This window comes from Oryx dammah, unplaced genomic scaffold (genome assembly GCF_014754425.2).
Source record: "Oryx dammah isolate SB20612 unplaced genomic scaffold, SCBI_Odam_1.1 HiC_scaffold_14, whole genome shotgun sequence".
Classification (NCBI taxonomy): domain Eukaryota; kingdom Metazoa; phylum Chordata; class Mammalia; order Artiodactyla; family Bovidae; genus Oryx; species Oryx dammah.
In genome coordinates, this window is record NW_024070198.1 from 47,923,106 (window position 1) to 47,951,067 (window position 27,962).

Consider the following 27,962-nt stretch of genomic DNA (forward strand, 5'->3'; position numbering starts at 1 on the left):
AGATGAGAAACTCCCGTTTTCATATAAAAGTGGTCCTGCACCTGGTAACTTCAGTTGGGGAAATCACACAGAACGGACTGCTAACATTTAGGAAAATTCGGTGGAAGACTACAGAGCGTTTTCAATATAAAAATAAGACTTTTAATTAAAAAAGAGCACATAAGCAGCTCTGGATACACCCTGGAAGCAACAGAAGAGTACGGAGCGGGGCCTTTCCATCTGGACGCGGACTCCCAAACCACACGCGACGCTGGATGCCAGATACTTTCAACTCTCAGATAAAGCCACGACCTTCCCCCGCAGTCTGCGCTGGAAAGGCGGCTTCGGGAGGAGCGAGGTCTGCAGGCTCTCTGGCTCTGGAGTGAGGAGGCGGGACCTCCCGACGGGAGCACGGCGGCTGCTATGGGGACAGGAGGCGCCAGGTCCAGCCAGGGGAGCACATCCGCCGCTGCACGAGGGCTCGAAACCGTGGCTGCGACGCTCCTCTCCCGGCGCGGCCCGGCGCGGTCTTCTACCGACTCTCCGTGTGGTTAAAGTGCCCCTACAACGAGAAAGCGGTGCGTCGTGGGAATGAACCTACCTTGGCTTCAGGTTCATAGCACTGAGCTCTGCCTTTCAAACGGCTGGGCTAACACACACTCTGAGCTAAGCACGTATTCACAGAACATATATATAATATTATAATTAAGATATTTAAAGTGCTTCCTACAGTGCTTGGCACATAGAATGTTCTCGATAAATGTTACTTCTCTTCTCTCCTACGGTTCTATGAGAGGGGAAAAAAGAGAATGAAAGTATCATTTACAAATTCATAGTTTTTTTTAAAATGATGTCTGAATACTGAATATGGATTCAGCACGAGTGCACTGCAGCAGGCTCCTCGCAGGGGGCCTGGGGCTGGAAGTAACCCAGCTTCGCGAGGATCCCACTTGGGCCTGGCCTCTCTGCCCCCGGAGCAGACCTGTCTCCTCACCTTCATGCAGAAGTGACTGAGATGTCTCGTTCCCACCCCACCCCACCCCACCCCACCCTGTCTGGATGGGGTTTATCTGGAGACACACTGGAGGCAGGACAAACAGGACATGCGACAACTAGACACACAGACACATCGAAAAGAGGACCCAAACCTAGAGTCTTCTACACAAAAGGACCTGCGGGCATCACTCCCTTAAACCTCTCAGCCAATCTCTACTCCCTGATACGACTTCAAGTTCCCAATCATCGCGTTTTTCTCCCCAGGGTCCAGTGTGCCGATGTCCCTCTCAAAGCTTAGACCCCTGTCCCTGGTGCAGAAGTGAGGTCTCACGTCCTCAGACTCGGAGGCGGCCGCTGGCAGGGACCAGCCCCTGGAGCCACATCTGATGCGGGGGTCTGGGCACTGAGCCCGATTCGATAAAGTCGAGAGGGAAGAGGACAGCTGTGCCTTAAACGTTAGTCTCACTGTTGACAGTTCGCATGTCCATGGACTGTCGAGGAGGCTTGAAAAGTGGTATTAAAAGCAACAGTGGGAAACACACCACTTTTGACAAAACAGTTTCAGTATTTTTCCACCAGGCAAGAGAAGAGTGTTTTGTGTTTTTTTTTTTTTGAAGAGAGTTTTGTTTTGCTTCTAACACTGGGATCAAAAGAAAGTAAGGTCCAAAAAGACACCTAGGTACTTCAGAATAACACTGTCAAAACCCAAATAGTCTTGAAAGCGGAAAGAAAGAAATGCCACATCAAGTTGAAGGGATCCTCAACAAGATTGACAGCTGATTTCTCAGCCCAATTCAGAGTGTTGAAGGTCAACCAAGAATTTTGTATCCAACAAAACTATCCTTCAAAACTGAGAAATTAAGACACTCCCAGATAAACAAAAACAAAAAATCTGTCATTAGCAGACCTACCCTACAAGAAGTACTGATGAGGCTCTTTCAGGTTAAAACTAAAGGACCTTAGACCGTAACTCAAGTCCACAACAATCCATGAAAATGGCATTTGTTCCCTAATTACCACCTGAGTCCCCCCTCCACTGAAGCTGTCTCATTTCAACAGCACTCTCTCTGCCTTGGGTCGAAGCTTCTGAAGGACCTCCTGTGGCTGCACCTCTCCATGGACACCCTCAGTAGGTCCTGTCCCCTCCGGAGCCTGTCTCCTGGCTGGGAGAGCCTCCCCACCAGGTGCCTTCTCCTGAGATCAGAGCCCATCTCTGACATGCTTGCTGCAGGCTGAAAGGTCCACTGCGGGGAGGTGGGAGTGGCAATGTGGATGGGAAAGGATGCGTCCGTGTGCTTAAGGCCTCCTGTCAGTCAGGGCAGGGCCTGGGCTGGGAAGAGGGGTGGGCCAGGGGCCAGCTTTCCCTCATTGCACCAGATCCCAGCTTGGGGCTCCTAGAAGTCCACGACTCTCTGTTTGAACCTCGCCTTCCACCTTGTTGTGAAGGCTTGTCTGTCAGCGTAAGTCCGCAGCAGTTGGAGGAGCGCAGAGCACACACCAGGGAAAAAGAAGACCGGATTCCTGAGGCCAGGTTCTGCCTCCGTCCCAGCCTGTCCTGACGCTCCCAGGCGCTGCAACCTGTCCCAGCCCAGTCCAGAGAGCCTTCTGGGGCGGAAGTGGATGGTGGGGACAAGGCTTAGTACTTATGGGGGCCCAGCAGCAGCTTCTGGCGAGCAGCTCAGAACAGCAGCCAGCACGCTGTTCTGAGTCTCCTACCGAGTATGTCCAAAGGGATCAAGCCTGGGAAGCGATGCATCTCGACCAGGGGAAGGACACGTGGGTGGCACGGGAGTCAGGGGGAGGTGGGCTGGAGCAAGGGGACACCCCTTGACCATCTCTGCTCCTCGGAGGCTGAGTCAGGGGCTCAGGCTGGGAGGGAAGACGCAGGCATGAGCCCAGCCCCGGGCTTCTGAGGGGCGGGCCCTCCTGCCACAGTGCTGTGATGGGCAACGAACGCTCCTCCCTCAGACACGCAAGGATCAGGAGCTTCACCGAGGAGCTGTGGACAAACAGGCAATTCTAAAAACAGGGTATTAGGATGCATGCATATTCCAGGAAAAGCCTTGAGTTTAAAACTAAAAAAAACTGTATGCACAGCTTTCCTGGACTTCCAAAGCAGGCATGGAGGACACTCTCCAAAATCCACTCAGGCTGTTCTCATACATAAATTCGTGTTATCTCAAACTCACTACGGTGGGGTGGAAGGGAGGGACAGCCTGGCTTCTCAGCGGAGATGCTGACCCTTAAGAGGTCTGAGGAACCTCCTCTGCAAAGTCTGAGGAGCTTAAAGGGCCCACTTACTCGTTGCTGCTGCTGCTTTTAAAACAGATTCTTGTTGCTGTTTTCATTTTTACCTTTAGACTCCCTTCACCAATTTCTTCCACCCCTCATGCACCGTCTCTGGCAACCACCAATCTGTTCTATGAGTTTTTTTTTTGTTTTTAAGATTCCATGTATAAGACAGAATCCGTCTTTCTCTGTCTGACTCATTTCATTTAGGACAATGCCCTCAGATGCCATCCATGTTGCTGAAAATGGCAGCATCTCCCTCTTTCATGGATGAGTAACATTCCACTGGACAAAGAGCACAATTTATCTCCTCTTCCATCCTATTTTTGCAAGCTCATCTTATGGCCAACAGTCTTGATGAATATTAGTTTTAATAGTTTATCTGCAGATTTGCTCGGATTTTCTATGTAGATGATATCAGGAAATAACAATTTCGTTTTCTTCCCCTTCTAACTCTTATAGCCATTGTTTCTTCTTCCTTGATTAACTGTCTGAGTTGGAAACCCTGCTAAGCAGAAGTGGTGATGGCAAACAAATTTGCTTCTCTCTTCATCCAAAGAAATGCTCCCCCTAAGTGCAGAGACCTTTCAACCTTACCAGGAGAAACCCTCTACTTCTGGTTTTATCTTGAGTGGGATTTGGAATAACTGGGCAGTTTCTGTCTCTATTAAGATGACAGTTTGATTTGTTTCTTTTTTTCCTCCTTTGATCAAATAATGTACTTCTTTTTCTAAAGCAAGTCATCTGTATGTTCCTTTATGTAGAATTTTTTTTAACCTATAAAACCATCTGGGATGGTAGCTTTTGAGAACTTTCCCAAATTATTCCGTTGGGATTCTCTCTTTTGGAGTTAGTTCTGGCAACTGAATTACCGTGAGGGCAAGGGAATTCCCACTGCACTGGTCTCCCCAGCTCTGAGCATGTTACAGACACACGTTCACAGGACAGTCCCCTTAGCACTGCAGAGCATTATTCCAAGGTCCTTAGTGTCTGTAACTAATGGGGGTCTGCTGTCACTCAAAGCGCTGTTCCTTCATGGCTATCAGTTTCTCTGATAGCTGGTTTCTCTCCTGCAGCTCTCCAGAATTCTCTTTCACCACGATACATCAGACATGCAGATACATCAGGTCCAAGACTCACCAGGACTTTTCAGGAATACAAAAAAGTATAGACAGCAATGTAACAAATATACACGAACCATTATGTAGCTTACGAGATAAAATGCCACAGGTAAAATGTCATCCATTCTCACTGAAGTATATATTTACTGAACATGCCAGTCCACTTACATTGGCTCAGTTGGTAAAGAATCTGCCTGCAATGCAGGAGACCCAGGTTTGATTGCTGGGTGGGGAAGATCCCCTGGAGAAGGAAATGGCAACCCACTCCAGTATTCTTGCCTGGAGAATCCCATGGACAGAGGAGCCTGGCAGGCTGCAGTCCGTGGGGTCACAGAGTCAGACAGGACTGAGCAACTGAGCCACTTACCCATTCTCCTCCTGATGGGCGTGGATGTGGTTTCTGGCTTTCTGCTAAGCAAACAGCGCCACAGGTATTCTGTACACATCTCTGCAGGCCCACTCCAGGACCAAGCCCAACAGAAGCCACGTCCTGGTGACAGCCACGGGAGAGCATGTCTGTATCTACTGTCCTGCTTCTCTCTTAGGATTAACAGCACGCTTAATGTCTTTATCTGTAGCATACGCTAGTTTAGTCCAACATGCTTGTAGGAAATCTAAATTCCATTCTTTAGAAAACAAGAGCTTTTCTGTGAAAATCCGTTTCACTGTCTCCTCATAGTATAACATTTTATCCCCAGAGAAAGAAGTTTTAGTTTTGTTCTTTAGTCACCTGAAGGCTCTCTATTCCTTCAGAACCTGAAATAATCTCAACAACACAGTAAAAAAAAAAAAACTTTAACCAATTTTCTGGCATCCATATTCAGAGGAAACGTTTACTGTCAGAGATTCTGAGGATTCTGTCAGCACGTCTGTGCAAACTCATCTTTCTGGCTACACCAACACAGCCAGACTCCTCCTTGGCCCACTGCCTCTCCCACCGTCTGGAGGACTCAGCCCTGCCTTGGCCACGAAGCCCTCACGGGTCTGGGGAGGATGTCCATGAAGCCCTGTGGCCTCATGGCTGTGCTTCTGAGCATGTCAGAGCGGGCCGCCGCCGCGCCCGGTGCATGAGTGACGGGGCCACAGACCAGCCAGGACAGTGGGCAGAGGAGAGGCCGACACTGTGGGCTGGGAGCCCGGCCTCCCCACTGACCACAGCGCGGGGCGGGCTGGTCACCTAGCCCCATGGACTGCGTTCCTTATCAGCAACCTGACCGATGACCTCTGGGGTCCCTGCCGAACCTCGGGGAAGTGCACAGGACACTCTGATTCCTAAGGAATGATCAGTGAAACCTCTGTGACTGTTGTCTTCTCTCAGGATGTATGGATAAAGGGCTGATAAGATCTAGCTGCTGCTGAAACACAGAGAGTGACCCACTGCACATGCGTCGGTGTTAATCCACATCAGAGTCTGCTGTGCCCACCCCGGCCCTGGCTCTGGGCCTGACCCCCGGGCCAGGTGGCACTGCCCCCATCACCGCGGGCAGGGGGACAGAGACTCCTGTCTGCACCGGCTTCTCCCCCGCCCCTGGGTCAGGGCAGTATTTATAGATGCTGCAGATGCAGGGAGCAGTTGCTAATGAGACAGGCAGGTAAATAAAATAGAGCAAATACTGTAAAGGTCACCTGTTTGGAGATAACAAGTAGTACAGGGGAAACACGCATCCATCTAGAGTCAGAATGACCATCCTGGGGCGCCTCCCTCCGCCCTACAGGGAAAGCCAAACCCCGACGGGAGGCTGCGGACCCCTCCCCGGGACCACCCCTCTCGCCCCCCGCCATCCACTTCTGTCCCCACATCACCCACCTCTCTTCTTCCAGCCCCCCATGCTGTTGTCAGGCAATGGGTTTCAATGTCAAAAAGGGAATAACATAGAAGCTCGTTACAACGCTCCCCTAGTTTTTGCCCTCAATACTAATGAACAGGCTGTTAGCCAAGTCAATTTGTTGGGGATTGGGAGCTGCGGGGTTCCCAAAACCAAAAACACCGTTTTGCATGTTGGCTCTTAAGTAGTAACTCACTATCAGCTTGGGTAAAAACTCAGTAACCTGAGATAAACCCCAGCAGAGGGGACTGGCTCCCAAATGCTGAGCCTGCTGGGCGACCAAGATCCCAGGCCTAGTTAAAGACTGTTAAAGACTGCAGGCGTTCTGTTCTCAGGAGGATCTGTCCACTCCTTAGCTGGTTAGCCCAGGTGGGGTCCAGACAGAACAGAGACTCAGGTGAGGAATGTGGGCTTCAAGGTCACAGATAACAGAAGAGAAGAGCATCCATGGGGAGAAGGGAGGCACCTGTTCCCCCAGGAGGGGCTCCCCTCCCAGGCGGGGGGCAGCTGGGAGGATAAAGGGAAGAGATGGGGTGACCGCAGAGCCCGAGGGCTGCCACCCAGCAGGAGCTGGGAGCGAGGGGGCCAAGTCCTCAGGAGCCGGGACCCTGGAAGTGGGGGAGGGAGGCCGCCTGGGGTGGGGGGAGACGAGGGGAGGGAACGGCACCGAGGGGGACTGCCACGCTGACCCATGAAGTCTGGGGGACCCCTCCCTGAGGAGCTGCAGAACACCAGCGGCAGGTGCCACTCAGAACAAGGGGCGCTGACGAGGCAGCACGCCCCCCGGGCCAGCATCCTGAACCCGCTCTTCCTGTGGCTTCCGGCCTGGTGATGCACCCCCTTCACGCACCTTCATGTGGCTATCCTGGAGACCTCTCACAGCCTCGCGAGGGTCCATTTAATGGGAAGAATTTCTAAGAGCCATGATTTCATGGCCCACTTGGCTACCATGATCCCACAATGGACAAAGACTGCTGAGCTGAGTAAGGGAGGGAGCCGGCTGCATGGCAGACCCAGCCTTGGGAGCACTCGAGGAAGGAAAGGAGCCTCCTGCAGGCGGAGACCATCGCCCTGGCCCTGCAGCCTGGATGGTGCACAGCAGAGGGCCACCCACCCGGGGGCAGAGCAGACACCCTGAATGACATACCACCACGTCCCAAGCATCAGGGATGGCTTCACCCCAGCTGTCAGTACCATGAGCGGGGTGGCGAGGAGCTGTTTCTCAATAATGACGTGTACTAGGAGCTGAACCTGAACACTGATCACACGAAGACATCATCAGTGAGCTGCAGTGGGCCAAACGGGAGGCTCAGGTGTCAGCCTGGGGAGTGAGTTTGAGAAGGTCTTCAGGAAAAGTCCTTGCATACATGAGCAAGGACTCACGATAACAATCAGGAAAAGCTTTGTGGGAGAAAGACAACAGACCCAAGCGGCGAGCTGAGACAGCCACGTGAGAATTCTGAGCAGAACCAACTGGGTCATGCCGAGGTTAGAAACACGGCAGAGAAGGGGGACCCGAGGAGGTTCTCAGGGAAAAGCGTCCAGCTCACTGAGACACCAAGGCAAGCTTCCTGCCAGCGACTCCCTGTGGCTTTCTTAGGGGTGCCGTGGTGAAGAATCTGCCTGCCAGTGCAGGAGACGTGGGCTCAGTCTCTGGGTCAGGAAGACCCCCTGGAGAAGGAAACAGTAACCACTCCAGTATTTCTGCCTGGAGAATTCCATGGACGGGGAGCCTGGTGGGCTACACTCGCTGGGGTCACAGAGTCGGACGCGACTGAGCACGCATGCACACAGGGCTCCCACACGACCCCCAGCGTGACCCCTGCTGCTCTGAGCCAAGCTCACCACCGGGGCAGCCACGGGAGCGGCGGGCGGGGACAGGCAGGCTTCCGTGTGGACGGGGCACACCGTGAGCGGAACCCCGCGTGTAATGAAGTCTTCTGAAATTTGGAATTGCTGCCCATCGGTGATTTACTGTTAAGCGCTTCTCCCTGGGATCTTGCATTTCTAAAAACACTATTTGCTTTCTATTTAACACTGAGCCTCTTGATGTTCTGGAATACAAAAATAGTGTCTTATTATTTTAAAAGCTTAAGAGAGAAACTAGCCATATTATTAGAAAAAGAAGATATATGCAGCTATAGTCTGTTCAAATATCAAGAGGTGTGACTTTTCAAATTCACATTTCAATCTTTATTTACATAAGACTTTTAGAAATAGTGGGTGTAAATATTAAATCACCCAAGCCTGGGTGAAATTTTATTGAGAATAACTACAAATAAAGGGAAACTGATTTTTTAAAGTCACTTTCTGAAAATTTAGATGGAAAGAATATCGAGCATTAGTGAAAAAAATGATATATTTACATATCAATATAGGCTTTCCATGCACAGACTCGTCTCCTAGGAAACACACAGAGGCAAGCTTGGGGAATCGCAAGGGAAGGAAACCCTAATCAAACAGGTGCTGCTGTTCAAACAGAACATCAGCTTAAACGATCCAATCAGCTGCTCGAGTCAAATTTTTTTTTCCTTTAAGCTGTTCATGCCAGAAGACAAACTCTTGGAGCATTAAGAATCCGTATTACGTTCCAACTGTTTGCCCAACAGATGGGGGATTTGAAAGACACATTCCATGGAAATGGGACAAGAACAAGGAAGGTTTCGAGTTAGTCACCAGCAATAATGCACTCTACCCACAGTGTGGTCATAATATTAATTATCAAAATCCAGGGCACATTTGGCAGTTACATGAATCAACCGAAATACAGGAAATTGCTGGATCTCTAGTTTCAACATTATTCAGGATTATGGGAGGCAAAAGAATCACCTGCAATGTAGGAGACCTGGGTTCGATCCCTGGGTTGGGAAGATTCCCCTGGAGGAGGTCATGGCAACCCACTCCAGTCTTCTTGCCTGGAGAAGCCCATGGAGAGAGAAGCCTGGTGGGCTACAGTCCACAGGGTCTCAAGAGTCAGACACGACTTAGCAACTAAACCACCACCACCTCCACACCACAAAATGCAACAGGACTGCGGGGGTTTTCCTAGTGATGGAGTATGAAAGCAGGCAGGCACATCTCCACGGGCGGGCCCACCTGGCCTTGGTCTTCGTACTTGTCTAAGGACTTCAGAGGCCCCCTGGTGACTGGCCTTTGTTTAAAACAAAATCACCGCCTCCCCCTACAAAACAGTCTCCCACAATGCACCACGTGAAGACTCTGCAATTTACTGACTCAAACGTTTGCTGATCAAAAGCAGCACTGTGTTGCCTCTAAAGATCTTTAGGGGGAAATCCTGAAAACACTCACACACACACACGCTCCTGGTTTCTATGTGGAAATTAAACACAATTCTGTTTTATTGCAATATGAAGACTGCAAGCTTAAAATTAAAAAAAAAAAAAAGAATTATAGAGGCTTCAAAGCTTTTATTTTTAGAACAAGCCCAAATTTAGGAACAAAGGTATCATGATGCTAACGTGAATGAAGGACAGGGAAGCTTGGCGTGCTTGGGGTTCACGGGGTTGCAGAGTCAGACACGACTTAGCGACTGAACAGCAACAACATACACTTCCTGATTTTCTGCCCAGCACAGGGGACTGAGAATCTGACTCTAGTGACACTAAGACGTCCCATTCCTTTGGATTAATGGTGTGAATGCTGTTTCTCCTTCTGAAATTTGGGATTTATGTGAAGTGTATGCAAATAGGAAAGAAAAGCTTAAGGAGGGAAAAGAAAAAGCAACACTGATTCCCATTTGGGTAAGTGAATTAAGGACATTTCCCTAAGATGGCCTCAAATTAGCTCTATTTTAACCATTTCCAGGACCTGTTCCCTTCACTAAACCCTGTTTTTAGAAAGAATTTTAAACGTCTATTCAATTTGTAGTCTCAGTCTGAAGCTGGAAGCAAATTAGTTTGCAGCCGAGTAGAATGCTCAGAAAATCAACCTGCACCTTTTAATTTACACCCCTCTTTCCTTAGGAACGAAACGGCCGTTTCTACCACCCTTGTTCTACGGATCCAGGATTTAAGGACAGGCCTTTCACGTCACGGCGAGCAGGGGGATGCACTTACAGACTCTCCCGCGATGCACCGCGGACAAGGCTGGGCCCGGCTCCTTCCGCCGTCCGGAGGACCCTGTCCAACAAACCACAGCCGCGGATGAGCCAGGGCAGCGCTTATTCACACTTTCACCGAACGGGTAAAGGCTGGTCTGCGGGAGCAGGAACCTACCCCCATGCCTGGTCGGCGCTGGCCGCTGTCGGGCCGTGGTGAGGGCAGGCGGCCTCTGCGCTGGGCATCCAGGGACTCGGGCTCCTCGCTGCCCCCAGACGCTGGGATGCACACCCTCACCTGGGGGCAGTCCCGCTCGGGCGCCGCGGCGTCCAGCCTCCTGCACGCCCGCTTCTGCAACGACACAGTCTCACTTTAGATGGCCTGGGAAAGCACACAGCGCTCTGCCTGAATCGGCCTCTGAGAACCTCGCTGCAAACCCAGAGCCCCGAGGAGCTCGGAAAGTTTATAGGACGTTGGGAGAGGCAACTTCCAACTTTATCTTCCGGGAATAACCACCATCACTTAACCTCATTACTTCCAGCACAGTCTGATATTTATTTAGCTGTACAAGTTTAAAATAGTCATTTGAAGCAATTTTGGTCAAAATTCTTATCATAAACTGTTGTGACTGGTTTATTGATATCGAGAATGTACAAAACCTATAAATTTTTGTTCAAGAAACTAGTTATGTGCTTCGATACTTTTGCCAGGTCGGTACTTTCTTAATACAATATCAAGTTATGTACTTTCTTTATACGATATGAATAATTCCATGTGGATAAGTCTTTGTCTTCCTGACACTGAAGAGTGGGCTGATTTTATTTATTTCACAAGCTGCACACCCAGCCCGTAAGGGATAACCTTCGGGAAAGGCATTTGACTTTGTCATTCCCGTGAATTAAAGATGAATTACAAAAGCAGTCTTCCAAAGCTGAAGGAGACGGTTGACGCTCCAAGTTCCAAGTCTGTGCTCTGTGGGGTAAGGATGTGCTCAGCGACACAGAGCAGATGGGCAGGAGGCCTCTGCAGGGGACAGAAGGTCCACCCTGTCCTGGGTCCCCGCTGCTGGACAGTGCCCGCCCGAGTCAGGAAACACCCCTGGTTCACTGGTGGTCCCACGCTCTCCTCAGCCACCAGCAAACTGCTGTCATGATTTGCGCCCAATCTGTTCACGATCCATTCCATTATTTATTCATTATTTTCTAAATGGACTTTTTATTTTATGGATTTATTTAATATAGAAACCTGGTATCAAGTGCTAGTTTTACTCTTCCTTAACTAACATGTCTTAAAATAGATAGCTGAGGAGGAAAATGGCAAATGCTGACCTCTGAGCCCCTAAACCAGAGAATAATGCCCTGCGGCAAATACAGCGCAGACTCCGGGAGGCTGAGACAAGGACAGAGGTAGCCAGCCCCCCATCACCCACGCCACAGTCCCTCCTGAACACAAGGAAGTCCAGAAAGGTCAGTCACTGCTGCAGAACCACACCCGGGCACAACCTGAACCGGAGAAGGCAGACATCTGAGAATACGGCCAGGGGGACAGAAAAGCCACCAGACCCCAGCGTGGGTCCCCTCCGCTCCAGCCCACACCCTCCAACGTGGCCCTGCCCTGACAAGGGCAGGAGGAGACGCCGTGAGCAGGACAGGACAGGGTCGCCAGCGAGGGCAAGGCGCCCAGACGCACAGCGAGGAGGAGCCCGAGCCCCAGAGCCCAGAGGCGGGCAGGGGCTCAAGTCCGCACAGCGGCCACGGACAGAGCACTCAGCTCCCGGGAGGGGCACAGCAAAGGCGCGGGCTGGCGCCCCCAAGGAGGAGGAGAGAGAGGGCAAGTCTGGGGTCCAACCAGTGAGGATGCCCATCATGCCAGGGGGCTCACCGCCACCCCGTCCACCAGCAGACAGACAGACACCTGCTCCACCTGCACTCAGCCACACCAACAGCAGAGGTGCCTAACGGCAATCTTTAAAAGACCACAGTCTTTAAAAAATACCCCCAAACATAAAAATTCCTCCTGAAAAAGACAAGAGTCAAAAGGAGACTGTAAGTCTAACACTCTTAAAAACATAAACATTCAAACAAACATCTGAGGATACGAAAAACCACCCCTGAATTAGCAATGTAAAAACAGAAAGGACAGAAATGGGAGAAGCCAAGAGAGACTTGAATGAGTTCAGGAAAGTAATGGAGGGAAGTGAGGGATAAATTATAAAATGCACCAAAGAGGATAAATTCAAGTGAAAATTAATGGAGGACACCAAAGAAGGGCAGGAGCATAATCAAGAGAAGGAAACGACATAAAGAAAAACGGGCGGTTAAAAAAATGCAGCAGCAGGAAGGGAAGACAAAGAAGCAAGAAATGGTTGCTGAGTCAGAGTTCTGAAAAGAGGAGAGCAAAGTAACAGAGCAAAGCTAAGACTGAAAATGATAGCCCAAGAAAACTTCATGGAAAGAGGAGACTGGCTGAAGCTGAAAATGAGCAGGCTCACGGGGCACCTGGGAAAAGTAACCCAGAACGACCAACACGGAGACACCCTAAGAAAACCCGGGGGCTGCAGAGACAAGACAAGATCCTCAGAGCCCCTGGGCGCGCAGGTCAGCAACAGTGAAAAGGAACTGGACAGGCATCAGGCTTTTCAAGGCCAACACATAAGTGAGACAACGGAGAAGCATGCTTTCAAAACTCAGTGAAAGAAAACACAAGCCAAGAATTTAAAGTCGACCACACTGTCCCTCAAATATCAAGATTACAGAAACAGAATTTCAACATACCTGAATTTAGAGACCACTACAGCCAGGAGCCCTTCCAGTGGATTCTATGTGAGGGTAAGCTGCATCTAACTAACCAGTGACGACTGGGAAAACTCTAAGCATCTGAAGGTATTAAGATGTACATCTCAGACTAAATTTAAAATAAAGGTGGAATTAGGCTGACAGACAAACGTGCAAATATTACGTCCTCTGACATGGTGGAAATAATTCCACTAAAACACAAGAGATGAAGCGAGAGGGAAAGTGGAAAAATTCTGTAGTACAGGTCAATACTTTACAAGTGACAGTCGTGTACCAAAGGGTACCAGGAAAAAGATTAGTAAGTGTTAAACGAATGAGGGAAAGACAAAACCATCATGAAGTAAACTCACAGTGAAAAATATTTTAGGCACGATTTACTAATAGATGCTAACTCAGAAGGCAAAGGCTTAAGAAGAAATATGCTTTCTCCCCCAAGGTATTTATTAATTTATAAAGTTTCAGTTTTGTACATAAAACTGTTTTACATATAGTTTCAACATATATTTTCATGTTTCAACATATCTCCCCCAAGGTATTTATTAATTATAATAAATAATTATAATAGTTATAATTTAATTTCTAAATTAAATATAATTTAAGTGCAGTTTCAACATATCTCCCCCAAGGTATTTGTTAATTATAAAGAAAAGACTGGTAACTTCACAGGGTATGAAACCATCTTCATCCAGAGACAAGGTCAGCATCACGGTACTGAGACATCTGACATCACAGTCCCCATAAGATGCGCTAAGAAAGCGTAACATCACCTCGTGATACTCGCGCCAGAAAGGGCGTGGTCTTAACGGCATCACAGAAGATGCTGGACAACCCACATGGACTGACAGTCTTCTGCTGGATAGCTGACCGCTGCTCCATAGACTTGCCAGGGTCAGGAAACCAAGGATGCGTCAGTGACTAGAGGGGTGAGCAGGACTCCGTGCAGTGTGGGGTCCTGGAAGGACGCGTCGGTGACTAGAGGGGTGAGCAGGGCTAGGTGCAGTATGGGGTCCTGGAAGGACGTGTCGGTGACTAGAGGGGTGAGCAGGACCCGGTGCAGTGTGGGGTCCTGGAAGAGATCCAGGACAGAAGAAGGGTGCTAGCGGGAAATCAAGTGAGGCTGGAGTGAGGCTGGAGCCCGGGCGGCGGCCGTGCAGGGGTGAGCCTGGCCATCTGCCGATCGTACTGTGCCCACGTGCCTTGTTCAGGCGACTTCTCTATATTGCAGTGGCTTTTCCCCAACCTTTCTGTAAGTCTAAAACTGCTTGGAAATGAAGTTTTAAAAACGAAGATAAAAAAACCTCCTGCACCTGCTCTGGTGTACACCACACATCTAGAAATACGGATATAAGCCAAGTCACCTTCCCACGATCCTAATTTTTCCTCTTGAGTGACATAAAGTGTGACGTGTGTAAGACAAAAGTCCTTTCCCATGTGTGAACACAGCTCTTGGACACCTCTGAGGCTGCTTCTCTCCAACCAAGCATTCCTGCTCTCTTTCACTCTCCCATACCTGAGAAGCTTTCCAGAATCTTCCTCTTCTAGACACCATGTCCTAGAGTTTCTAGATCGTCATTATTCCTCCTGAAATGCACCAAGTAAAATACTCCCAACACGCTGTCACCACTGCGGAGGAGAGCAGAGCTCCCCCGCCCCCACCTCCACGATGTAGTCCCAAGCCCACAGGGAAAGAACCCTGGCTGAGGGGCCCCAGCGACCCGCCACCTGGGTCCACACGAGGCTGGCAACCCCCCAGCTCCTGTCTGTCTCCCCCACAGGATGCACAGCCCATTCCTGGGGACTATTGAGGGTCCTTCTGCTTTAAATTTAACACCAGGCTCTGCTACATAACCCTTAAGTTTAGTTTCCAAGTCTAATCTGATTTCCTTGCTATTTTCCAGTAAATCAAAGTACTGCCAAATACCGCCATCATGTTATGAATCACCTTCGTGACTGGAAATGGTGCCGCCTTCCGTGTTCCGCCTGAGTTGGATGGAAGGGTTGAGGAAGAAAAAACCAAGGACCGCGATCTCTGGTTACGCAGGATCTGCTCAGCCTTCACACTGCAGAAAGAGGCATGCTGTGTAAAGGGGTTTCCTGCCAACCCCCAACTACCTGGGCGGGACTTGCCTGGTGGCCCAGCGCGTGAGCCCCTGTGTGACCCCCGCAGGGGGCCTGAGTTCCACCTTGGGTCAGGGGATAAACATCATGCATGCCAGGCAGTACGGCCAGAAAAAATCCGGGCAAAGAGAAGTGGGGATACGGACCGTGCCCCACGTCGTCCACACGCAGGATGTGACTCTCGTCCTGCAGTCACATCCCAGCCCTGTGCTCCTTTCTGGGGAACATCATTTGCCAAAAAGGAGAGCAGAGGGGCGCGGACGGGCGACTGTGCGCAGGAAGCATGCTTCTCGATGAGGTAGAAGGACTCTAACTTCTTCTCTGTGGGGTCCAACAAGGCCTGGCACAGTGGGTCAGCAGACCTGTGGCCACCCACGGTGGACACTCCTCGAGAGGCTCTGGTGGTGGGGGCTGGGTCCCCATGTGGCGGGGGAAGGGGAGCCACGCTGACCCCAAGTCAGTCATTGAGGGCTGGGCTCCTCCAGGGAACGTGGTGGCCCTCGGCTGGCCGAGGGGATTAAATCATTCCTGTTTTCTGCTTTAAGCAGGGATTAGTGAAAGCTGGGTGTAGGTGACACTGACTCGTATATTTACTCGGCAAATATTCCAATTATCATGGATTGGCCTGGACCAAGGGGAAACGAGGGCTGAGAGGCGCTGAAGTCCAGGACGCGTGTGTCACGGGCCCTGCTCTCTCCACTCCCTTCCGGAGAGGCTTCAGTCAGCCTTCATCAGGGCATGTGAAGGTTTACCATGTAGCTGCAGACAATGACTGCAGCCATGAAATTAAAAGATGCTTGCTCCTTGGAAGGAAAGCTATTTAGACAGCGTATTAAAAAGCATAGATATCACTTTGCCGACAAACACCCATCTAGTCAAAGCTATGATCTTTCTAGTGGTCATGCAAGGACGCGAGAGTTGGACCATAAAGAAGGCTGAGCGCCGAAAAATTGATGCTTTCGAACTGTGGTGCTGGAGAAGACTCTTGAGAGTCCCTTGGACTGCAAGGAGATCAAACCAGTCAATCCTAAAGGAAATCAACCCTGAATATTCATTGGAAGGACTGATGCTGAAGCTGAAGCTCCAATACTTTGGCCACCTGATGCGAAGAGGCAACTCACTGGAAAAGACCCTGATGCTGGGAAAAGACTGAGGACAGGAGGAGAAGGGGACAACAGAGGATGAGATTGTGGGATGGAATCATCAACCCTATGGACATGAGTTTGCGCAAACTCTGGGAGACGGTGAACGACAGGGAAGCCCGGCCTGCTGCAGTCCGTGGGGTCGCAGAGTCAGACACGACTGAACAGCAACAACTGACTCTGGCACTGTGTAAACAAAATTCAAATCCTGAATAAACACAAAGACCCCGTTACTTAGTAACTACAGAAGACCTATCAAGCAGCAATCTCGCCAGAGAAGAGTTGAAAAAGAAACACAGTTGAGTAAGAGAAGACACTTGATAGGACACCCCCTCTGGAAACCCATTTCTCGACTCTGCACGCAAAGAGAATGTGGAGGGTAAAGAAAGAAGATGCCAACTTCCTTGAATGCTTTGACAGAAACACCTTGTGAATTCTCTTCAATCAGCACAGCAAGAAAAGTGGCAGGTTCTTGAAAAGCCTCAAGTCAAGCACATGTAATATATATGCTAATATATGTTAAGCACATATACTCTAAGTAAGAATACCAATGAAATTGTCAGAAGTTGGTAATGCAATTAAAGGTAACTCTCCAACTACACACATACACGCACAGTAATCTCATCTTTCATTTGAAGGTATTTTAAAGATTTTTATTGACCAGTGGAATTTATTCTAAAGATCACTTTATCATGAATGTGTGATGCTGACTGAGTCCCAGTTATCAGAAAGTTGCTGAGTGAGGTATTCTAGTCTAGTTTAATCTCTGTCCCAGGAAAGAAAGTTCACTTCGGCTGGAGCAGCTGACGCGGACATGCACCAGCTCTGGGGAGCAGGACTGCGGAGGCCTGCAGACTGTTGCTGAGAAAAGCGTGCAGAGATCCCCCTCGGGGACAGTCACTTGGAAGTGACTTTGCACTCTTGGGGGTGTTGCTTTCTGCAGCACAGACTCAACCACAGAAACCAGCGGAAGCAAGGATGCCTACTCTCAACCCCTGGTGTGGCCAGGTGCCCTGGGGCTTCAGCCACGGGAACCACAACGTCGGGATGCTGCGCATTTTCAGCTGCCCTTGCCAGAAGACTCCTCCCCGTCCCGGGCATGGACTTGCGTCCACACCCCAGACCAAGTCCTGCTTAGGAAAGAGAAAGCAACCGATGAGGAGACAAGCGAGGTAAGCCATGGGCACCACCGTGATTCCATGAAAGCTGGCTCCCCAGAGGAAGGTGGTGGAAGAGAGCAAAGAAAAACCACTCTTTTACTTCCAACGAAAATGAAAAGACGTAAACACACTCTACACTGAGCACTAATTTTGCTTGCATGATTTACCAAGGACAGTATAAACCTAAATTATAAAAAAATCTGCTCACCATAGGTGGGACCTAGTAACCGTCCTTGCAATGATTTAAAAAAAACTAGAGCGTGGAGTGTTTCTACAGTTGTTATTTCAGTAGCAAACCAGAGCCCGTGCTGCCAGAAAAGCAGGGCATTTTACTTCTATTCTGCACATGAAGAAGGTGAAATCCACCAACCCCAGCTAACTTGCCTGAAGTCCAGTGACTGGAAATGCCAGACCTGGGGCTCAGCGTGAGTTCAGACAAGACTGAGCCATTTACTAAAGAAGCACTAAAAACTGAACAATGTATGAAAAATATATCAAAGCTTAACATAAAGCTGCAGGAATCAAGACAGCGCAGTAATGGCACAGAGATCACTGGGGCAGAACCCAGAGTCCAGGGTAAACCCTTCCCTTTACAGTGAACTAGCTTTTGACAAGGGTGCGGAGACAACTCAGCGGAGAAAGAAGAGCCTTCATAAGAAGCGGTGCTGGCGGAACTCTCTATCCACATGCAGAAAGAGGAATTCAGGGCCCTAACACATACCACACACAGAGATGAACTTAGGATGATCAGAGAGCTAAATGTAAGAGCAGAGAACATTAAATTTTTAGAGGAGAACATAAGAGAAAATCTCTGTGATCTTGGGCTTGGCAAAGATTTTTTAGATACGACACCAAAAGCATGACTCATAAAAGAAACAAATTCATAAACTGGATTTCATCAATATCCAAAACTGCTTACCATATGCAAGCTAATGGACTTGTCTCCAGAATATATAAAGAAGTCTTTCAACTCAACAAGATGGCACATTTTTTTAAACAGGCAAAGGATATGAATAGGAATTCTGCTGACAAAGATATACATATGGTCAATAAGTACATGAAAAGATGTTCAACATCATTAGTCATTACAAAAATGCAAATCAAAACCACAACGGGATACCATGTCCCACCCAGTGGAATGGTTATAATCCAAACAAGTGTTGGCAAGGATGTGGAGAAAAGAGAACCCCCATTTGTTGCTGGTGGGAATTTAAATAGTGCAGCTGTTTTGCAGAAGAGTTTGGTGACTCCTCAAAATGCTAAGCACAGAGTTACCTAATAACTCAGCAATTCCACAGTGAGGCACCTACCCAAGGGAGATGGAAACACACGTCCACACAAAAAACCTGTACCTGAATGTTCACAGCAGCATTCCTCAGAAAATCCCCGAGGGGCAAACAACCCGAATGCCCATCCACGGAGAAATGCTTAAATAAAATGTGGTGTCATTCATACAATGTAATGTTTAGCGGCAAGAAGAAATAAAATACTGATATGTATTTCAGTACGGATGAACCGCTTTCAGTAAGTGAAAGAAGCCAGTCACAAGAGACCAAATATTCTGCGACTCCATTTATATGGAATGGCCAGGACAGCCAAGTCAGCAGAAGACAGGAAGCAGACTGGTGGCTGCTCAGAGGGCGGGAGGCCGCGGCACAGGGGACCAGCCTTCTTTCAGGGGGGATGAAAATGTCCTGAAATCAGGCTGTGACGGTGTTTACACAACTCCGTACTACACTAAAACCACTGACCTGTGCAGTTTCAGAGTGAACTCCACTAGGATACAAATCTGCAAAGCTCTCATTTATTATATATTTATTATTTATTTATATAGGTATATATGTCTAGTCAAGGCTATGGTTTTTCCTGCGGTCATGTATGGATGTGAGAGTTGGACTGTGAAGAAAGCTGAGCGCCGAAGAATTGATGGTTTTGAACTGTAGTGTTGGAGAAGACTCTTGAGAGTCCCTTGGACTGCAAGTCCATTCTAAAGGAGATCAGTCCTGGGTGTTCATTGGAAGGACTGATGCTGAAGCTTGAAACCCCAGTGCTTTGGCCACCTCATGCGAAGAATTGACTCATTGGAAAAGACTCTTGATGCTGGGAGGGATTGGGGGCAGGAGGAGAAGGGGACGACAGAGGATGAGATGGCTGGATGGCATCACCAACTCGATGGACATGAGTCTGAGTGACCTCCAGGAGTTGGTGATGGACAGGAGGCTTGGCGTGCTGCGATTCACGGGGTCACAAAGAATCGGACACGACTGAGTGACTGAACTGAACTGATATGTACATAATAAATATATACATTATATACAGACACACACACACACACATATATAGTCATTCAGGTGACCAAAATGTATTTTTAAGATACATCTGGTTCCTGGACTGCAGCTTCCAAAACCCCTGGAATTTCTAAGCGACCAGAGCAATGGCGTGTTTTCTGTCACAACACGTAGTCTCTAGTCCTCAGTTCCTGAGGTCACTTCAGAGCCACAAAGGTGAAATGGGTGTCTGGTTACTCATGCGAACAAAGTGACTTTTGGAAGGCACCTGAGGGGGTTGGGGGGACTGGCTGCCTGAGGAACCAAACAAGAGGAGCTGCTTGGGACTTTCAGTCCCACCTTCTGATTTCTGGGGAGTGGGGAGGGGACAGAAGCTGCGTCACAGAGGCTGCCATGCAACCCAAGAGGAGGGTTCCTCGTGCTTTCAGCACGGGAGCTGCGAGCCGGTGCGGCATGCGGCCGGGGCCCCAGGGGACAGAGCTCCTCTGGGCCGGGCCTCGTCTTCTGTGTCCCTCCTACGGCTGCAGACCCACGTCTTTCGATATCCTTTACAGACAATCAGTCATCTGGTGAGTCGGGGCTGCCGCAGTTCTGTGAGAGGCTCCAGAGGTCACTGGATCTAAGGAGGGGGTGGTGGGGACCTCTGACTTACAGCCGGTGGTAACAACCTGAGCTTTGGCGTCTGGAGTGGAGGGTGGCCTTGGGGGCCTGGGACCTCTACCCGTGGGCTCTGAGGCCGTCTCTGGGTAGTCAGTGTCAGGACTGAGGTGAAGTCTAAGACATCCTGCTAGGGTCCAAGAACTGCTGGGGGAAGCCTCCACCACACACTGGAACTAAGTTCAGAAACCCATTTAAAATTACACATAAATGAAGCTATTTTTTTATCTGGGAAAGAGTAAAGGCAAGAGAAGGGGATGACAGAGGATGAGATGGGCGGATGGATGTGAGTTTGAGCAAACTCCAGGAGTTGGTAATGGACAGGGAAGCCTGGCATGCTGCAGTCCATGGGGTCACAGAGTCGGATATGACTGAGTGACTGAACTGAAAGCTATTTTTTAATGAGCAAAAAATCTGAATAGACAGTCCACCAAAAAGATATGAATGATTAATAAGCATGTAAAAAGATGTTCAATATCAGATATTCATCATTAGGGAGATTGCTGTGAACACCTAACTTCACATCTACTAGAATGACTACAGTCAAAACAACACACGTGAGGAAGATGTGGGCAAACTAGAACCATCTTAGGGTGCCAGCAGGGGCGCAAACCTGGACCAGAAAGAAGGATGACCACCAAAGAACAGATGCTTTCAAATTGTGGTGCTGGAGAAGACTCTTATGGGTCCCTTGGAGACCAAGGAGATCACACCAGCCAATCCTAAAGGAAATCAGCCCTGAATATTCATTGAAAGGGCTGATGCTGAAGCTGTAGCTCCAGCTCTAATACTCTGGCCACCTGATGCTAAGAGCCAACTCATTGGAAAAGATCCTGATGTTGGGAAAGATTGAAGGCAGGAAGGGGACAACAGAGAATGAGATGGTTGGACGGCATCACCAATTCATTAAATGTGAGTTTGAGCAAACTCTGGGAGATGGTGAACGACAGGGAAGCCTGGTGTGCTGCACTCCACGGGGTCAAAGAGCCAGACGCTGCTAAGCAACTGAACAAAGGGGTGTAAAAGGCTGCCACCACTTTAAAAAACAGTTTGGCAGTTTTTAGCAAGTTAAACATAAATTTAACATTGGAACCAGTCATTCTAGCCTCGGGGACTATCTAGCAGAAAAGAAAACTTACGTCTGCACGACGGCCTCCATGGGATCCTCCGAGTTTTTAGCACTATTTGTAACAGCCAGAGAGAAAAAAGCAGCACCAGTGCCCATCCACTGAAGACTGAGTAAACAGACTGTGGCGCATCTATACAATGGAATAATTCAGCAATAAAAAAATGAGCTCCTAACACATGCTTCAATGTGGACGAACCTCAAAACCATCACAGAAGTGAGAGACGTCAGCGGCAAAACCGCACATTCTATGATCTGTTCACATGAAACGTCTAGAAAAGGCAAACCTAGAGAAACAGAAAGCAGACCCGTGGCAGATGAGACCCGGGGCGCGGATGGGAGTGCGAACGGGCACAAGAGAGCTTCCTGAAGAAAGCAGTCTGATTATGGTGATGGCTGCACAGCTAAATTCACGAAAAAGCACTTCGCTGTACACTTAAAATTTCTCAACCTTTAATCCATGTGGTCTTGATGGTAAGTGTGAAAGGGGAACCTGAGAAGTCATAGCCACGGGACCATTCGGAAGGGGCACGCGACGCCAGGCGATTTATAAGTTTCCCCAAATAAACGACACACGTTTCGAAGATAACCACCGCTTGATGCATCAGCGTAAGGCTCCCGCCATTGCTTTTCAGTTAAACACACACACACTCTTCGTGGGAAGCAATTACAAAGTGGGTGCTGAACGCCCTCTGGTGTGCCTCGCTTGGTCTTGGTCCTCCACATGTCACTGCTGAGCGCAAGACATACCCAAAAGGGCCCAAACCATCCAAAACTGCCTCCTGACTGACCCAACCTCATCTTGACTCTTCTGAGTTGTGTACAAAGAAATCCGCTGAAAACCAAATGATCGAGGCTGTGTGTAGCTGGCAGCATGAGTATCTGATTCAAGTTACAACTGAAGATGAAAGCATTGATAAATTCCCTTTTTCTAGACGGGAGGATTGTTGTTGTTCAGTTGCTCAGTCACGTTCGACTCTTTGTGACCCCAAGGACTGCAGCACGCCAGGCCTCCCTGTCCATCACCATCTCCCAGAGCTTGCTCAAACTCAAGTCCACTGAGTCGGTGCTGCCATCCAACCATCTCATCCTCTGTCGTCCCCTTTCTCCTCCTGTCTTCAGTCTTCCCAGCATCAGGGTCTTTTCCAGTGAGTCCACTCTTCTCATCAGGTGGCCAAACTACTGGAGCTTCAGCTTCAGCATCAGTCCTTCCAATGAATATTCAGGACTGATTTCCTTTAGGATGGACTGGTTGGATCTCCTTGCAGTCCCAGGGATGCTCAAGAGTCTTCTCCAACACCACAGCTCAAAAGCATCAATTCTTCGGTGCTCAGCTTTCTTTATAGTCCAACTCTCACATCCATACATGACCACTGGAAAAACCATAGCTTTGACTAGGTGGACCTTTGTTGGCAAAGTAATGACTCTGCTTTTGATAGCTGAGTACAATTAAACTGAGTAGACCAGACAATACAGAGTAGCTCAATGGATAATTTCTAAAAAAAACAGGTGAGAGAAGTAGATAGTTTCTTGAGGAGTGGGCTGCAATTATTTAGAACAAAAAGAGTGGCCACTGAAAGGCAGAGCCAAACGGTTTTGTCAGGGATCCACACCGTCAGCTACTATTCACTAGGTTTTCTCATTCAGCAGATGAGCAGGAAAACCTACGTCCTACGGAGCAGAACAAGCAAATTTAATTCTGAATCTCTCAGTTTGTAAGTTAGACCCCATAAGGCTACTTGGATGGAGGTAGAGACATCAATACATCTGAGTGGTTTTGCTGAGAAGAACACCCAGCTTTACTGGCCAACCTTTTAAGTGTTAGCAAAAGTAGATCTATTAAGTTATCCAGAGAAATATCATCAGCCCTCTAATTTAGGGGCAGCTATTTATAACATCAAGGATTGGTGAAAATGGCAGGAATTTTACAATTTACTCACGTCTAAATTTCAACAGCTGAATCAAAAACATTCCAGACCGCAACTCACTTACATGCCCTCCCACAAAGCTCAAGTGTGCTCACCTTGGGACTGAAGGCATGGCCTGTGTACAGGTGAACCCGGAAGGAAAAACATGTCTGCTGATAGAATGTGCACCTAACCGGTTCCAGACTTGCAGAAGAACCTACAGAGCACAGCTAAACAAAGCCACGCAAAGGCTGACGAGGTAAAGTCTGTGTTGAAAACACTAACCTGTTAGTGGCTTTAGTCAGCAGTGACATTGCTGCTGCAGCGCAGAACCTATACGACCTCTGAAAGTGTCAGCTGCTCACTTGTGTCCGACTCTGCAGTCCCATTAACTGCAGCCCACCAGGCTCCTACATCCAGGGAATGCTCCAGGCAAGAATACTGGAGTGGGTTGTCATTCTCTTCTCCAGGGGAACTTCCCAACACAGGGATCAAACTCAGGTCTCCTGCACTGCAGGCAGATCTGAGCCACCAGGGAATGTGTGTTAAAGGAATTCCTTCAGGAAGAAAACCCAAAATTAAACCAGATGGAAAGAAGAATATACAAAAGACTGAAGTGCACTGGAAATGGTAACTCTGTGGGCAAACAGTAAGTTTTTGTTCTTGTTACTGAAACCTCTGTACTCTGCCCAGAGAGCCTGCTCTTTACAGAGCTTTTTTGGAAAAAGAGTCTTCAGGGAGATAAAAGGTTGAGGCGTAGACATGAATTTTGGGCGTCTGGGTTGACACTTCCATTCTGAAAGGTGTAGCGAATGAGGTGGTTAGGGACTGCAAGGAGCAGGGCACTGGATGCCCAGCCACGGGCTCAACCTAAGCAAGGCCTCCCTTCTCTTCTTCCAGAGCCTAGAACAGTGCTGGTACACAACAGGTGCTCAGAAAAATAATTTTTAAAAAGTCTGTGCAACAGAAACGATATGCACTACTGCTAGTTAACTGCCACCACATTCACTAAACTTACCGTGATCGGGACACTCCCAAGAGGACAGGGGAGACTCCTGACCCTGGCTCATGAGGGTCCTCATTCCAGAGATGGTGCTGGTGGCTGCAGCTCCTAATTTCTTCTGCTGGCTTTAACATACGGGGTGCAGAGCCACTGGCTATCACAGAGGTACGAAGGGACTCACGCTTCCCGAGTAACCAAACTCTGAATGGGTGTGTGTGAGAGAGACAGAGAACAAGAGAGTGGAAGATGGAGGGAAGAACTTGGCTACTTTATGAAGCTCAATCCAGATTATCAGATCAAAAACTAGGACACGATACAACATAAACAAGAACTCTATCAGATCAGGAGACAGGACACCCCCCAGCACTACACACCCTCACCCTTGTCTGGCAACAGTCTGGACGTGCTGGAGCCTCAGCCTGGGCACCTCATCCCACCAGCTCCAACCTGAAAGATCACTCAAGGTTTCTTCTACCAAGCCTCTCCTGTTTCCTCTGATCAACAGTGACCTATGGCTCCCCGCCCCTGACAGTCCGGCACATCACACCTTTCATCAGTTTATGGCCAACTTTGGACTTCGTTTTCAAGTCTCATGTTTTAGTTCCACAAGCCCCCCGGAGGAAGCTGTATAGCCCAGTGGTTAAGAACACAAGCCCTGGAGGGCGTTGGTAGGGTTTAGGACCTGCTGCCACCACTTGCTAGTTGATTAATCTCTGTGTACCTCAGTTTCCTCGTTGGTCACGTGGACATCCTAACAGGCTGTTGTGAAGCTGATAACCCGCACGGTGGCCACCTGAGGACTGGCAGAATCGGCCACGCCTCAGCTAAATGTCTCCAAGATGTCCTCTCCTGCGGTGCCAGCACCACTGCACACCCAGGAGCTCAAGTCACAACCCTGGGGGTCATCTGGACTCCTCCCTTCACCTTCCCTTCCACGCCCACTCCACCAGCAAGATCTGCCAGCTCTTCCTCCAAAATCCACAGCCACGTCTGTGCGCTGCCATTACACTCCCCTCAGGCTGAGCCCCTGACACCTCTCACCATCTGTACATCGTGCCTCCCCTCTGACCACCATCCCTTTCATTTCCCACAAAGCTGCTCTGGGGAAAGGGTGGCCCTTGAAATGTCAGGATGATCGTGTCACTTTCCTATTTACTTCCCACTGTCTGGAAGATGGGGCTTCCCAGGTGGCTCAGTGGTAAAGAATCCACCAGCCAATGCAGCAGGCACAGGAGACGTGGGTTTGATCCCTGGGTCAGGAAGATCCCCTGAAGCAGACAACCTACTCCAGTGTTCTTGCCTGGGAAATCCCGTGGACAGAGGAGCCTGGCGGGCCACAGTGCACAGGGTTGCAAAGAATGAGTCACGACTGAAAGGGTGGACACACACATGCCTGAAGGACAAGGGGCTGCTGAAGCCACGGACAGAATGAGACTGGGTGCGTGGATGTCTTTGATCCGGGTACCACTAGAAGGTATGAGAAAGGGATGACAGAGGATGAGATGATTGGCTGGCATCACCGACTCGATGGACATGAGTAAACTCCGGGAGTTGGTGATGGACAGGGAGGCCTGGCCTGTTGCAGTCCATGGGGTCGCAAACAGTCAGACGGGACTGAACAACTGAACTGGACTGAACTGTTCCACTGCCCTAGGCTCACCTCCATACTGCTATGCACAGAACCAAAGTTCCCTCAGGTTTGAGCCAGGATGGTGTGAAGTCTCCCGGTTACAGAAGCTTAGCCTATGCCCTGTGAGGTGGCACCAGGGAGAGGGGTGCTGCACAGAGAACATAAGTGAAACCAGCTCATGGTCAGGCAGCGGGCAGCGAAGAAAAGAGGCCTCAGGGGAGAAAGCGCCTCACTCCTGACAGGCTGTGCAAAACACTGGAGAAAAAGGCTGCCTGCACTAACTGGGAAGGCACAGGCCATGCTTATGGAGCCGGGAGGAGTCGAGGAAGCATGTAAGTAATTCTGTCACTCGGTAAGGGGGCAGATGGCTGCTGCTCTTAGAGGGATCCATGAAGTAAACAAGATGAAATGAGAACCGGCGATTCGCAGGCAGAGGTGTTGGACAAGAGCGCAGCTCAGAGGCTCTGCCCTCCTTGTCACAATCCCACAGAGCTTCTGTCGATTCCCTGAAAGCCTACGCACTTCCTGCCCACACTAATTTTCCCTTCAAGGCTCGCACAGACTCAACGACGCCCCCACCCCGAGCTTGATTAGGGGCCCTCCCATTACCCATCACCTCTTACCCTGCTTTCTCGCAGCAAACGACTGGAGTGTCTGCTGGCCTGGCACACATACCACACCCAGCCCAGCGCCTGCACGTGGCGGTTTGACTCAGGCACAGCTGCGCGCAGAAGGCGAAAGGGCCCTTGACTTTGGACACAGAACCTCCGAGGCCTCCGCAGCAGCCCTGAGCACATGTAACCAACCCTGGGTTTCCAGGACCCGAGGTGCACGGGTCTGCATCTCTGCGCAGGCGCGGTCTGAGGGGCGACCCCCCCCACCCAGGCCCCGCCCACTGTGCTCCGCCCAAGCGGGCGCACAACGCCCGCCCGGGCCCGCATCTCTGCGCAGGCGCGGTCTGACGGGCGTTCCGCCTCGCCCAGGCCCCGCCCACTGTGCTCCGCCCAAGTGGGAGCGCTCGGCCCGCCCGGGCCCGCATCTCTGCGCAGGCGCGGCCTGAGGGGCGGTCCGCCCCCTCAGGCCGCGCCCACTACGCTCCGCCCAAGCGGGAGCGCGCCGCCCGCCTGCGCCCGGCCTCCTCCCGCTGCAGGCGCCAGGAGTCGCCAGACCCGGTGGGCGTTCGCCCAGCGATTCCGCCTTCCCCTTCGCAAGGCCCGGGCGCCGGGGGACTCACCGTGTCCCCCGGGACCTGCAGATCCTCGGGCCTCCGCCGTCGCCATCGGCCCAGCGCCAGGGTGTCCATGCGACCCCAGGCCCCAAGCGGCCAGGACTTTCAGTCCCGGATAGCGGCCAGGTGCCGCCCTCCTGGCCCAGCCCGGGCTGCCGAGGCCACGCCCTCTGCGCTCACGTGCCCCAAGGGAGCCAATAAGGTGCTGGGGGCGGGGTGCCGCCGGGAACTCGCAAGCTCTGGCTGGCGCGGCGACAGGCTGGAGTAGCGGAGGCCAGAACCTTGAGGAAATGAGGGGATTTCCTCCCTAGGTCGTTGGTTATGTCACTTCTCTAGTCACTGTCACTCCCCAAGGTCATAGATTCTGTCACTTCACCGGTCACCGTCACTGCCCTAGGTCGTTGATTCTGTCACTTCTCCGGTCACTGTGTCGGCCTTGGGGCTCCAGAGAACCTCCTGTTTAGGGTTTCGCCATGATTCGATTTGGGGCCTGCGGTCGAGGGGAGCGCCCGCCTCCCCTCTTGTGATTGGTCGCTGAGCCCCGTCTGCCGTCGCTGGCTGGCTGATAGGTGGCGCAGCGGGCCTATCAGAGGGGAGGAGCGCTGGAGGCTCTGGGAGTTGTAGTCCTTGGGAGTCCAT

General features: G+C 50.2%; 1 protein-coding gene across 2 annotated transcripts; it reads right to left on the reverse strand.

The window, feature by feature from the left end:
• Positions 1-27,490, reverse strand: CUNH10orf143 (chromosome unknown C10orf143 homolog). Of its 2 annotated transcripts, none has more exons than XM_040254765.1 (4): positions 27,330-27,490; positions 10,447-10,620; positions 10,288-10,350; positions 1-541 (listed from the first exon to the last, which is right to left on the reverse strand). In XM_040254765.1, the coding sequence occupies exons 1-4, from the start codon at positions 27,396-27,398 to the stop codon at positions 512-514; spliced, it is 336 nt and encodes a 111-aa protein (XP_040110699.1). In that variant the 5' UTR covers positions 27,399-27,490; the 3' UTR covers positions 1-511. The 2 variants fall into 2 exon arrangements, with proteins under 2 accessions (XP_040110699.1, XP_040110698.1); XM_040254764.1 differs by lacking the exon at positions 27,330-27,490 and adding an exon at positions 26,719-26,943.
• Positions 27,491-27,962: the final 472 nt, after the last annotated feature.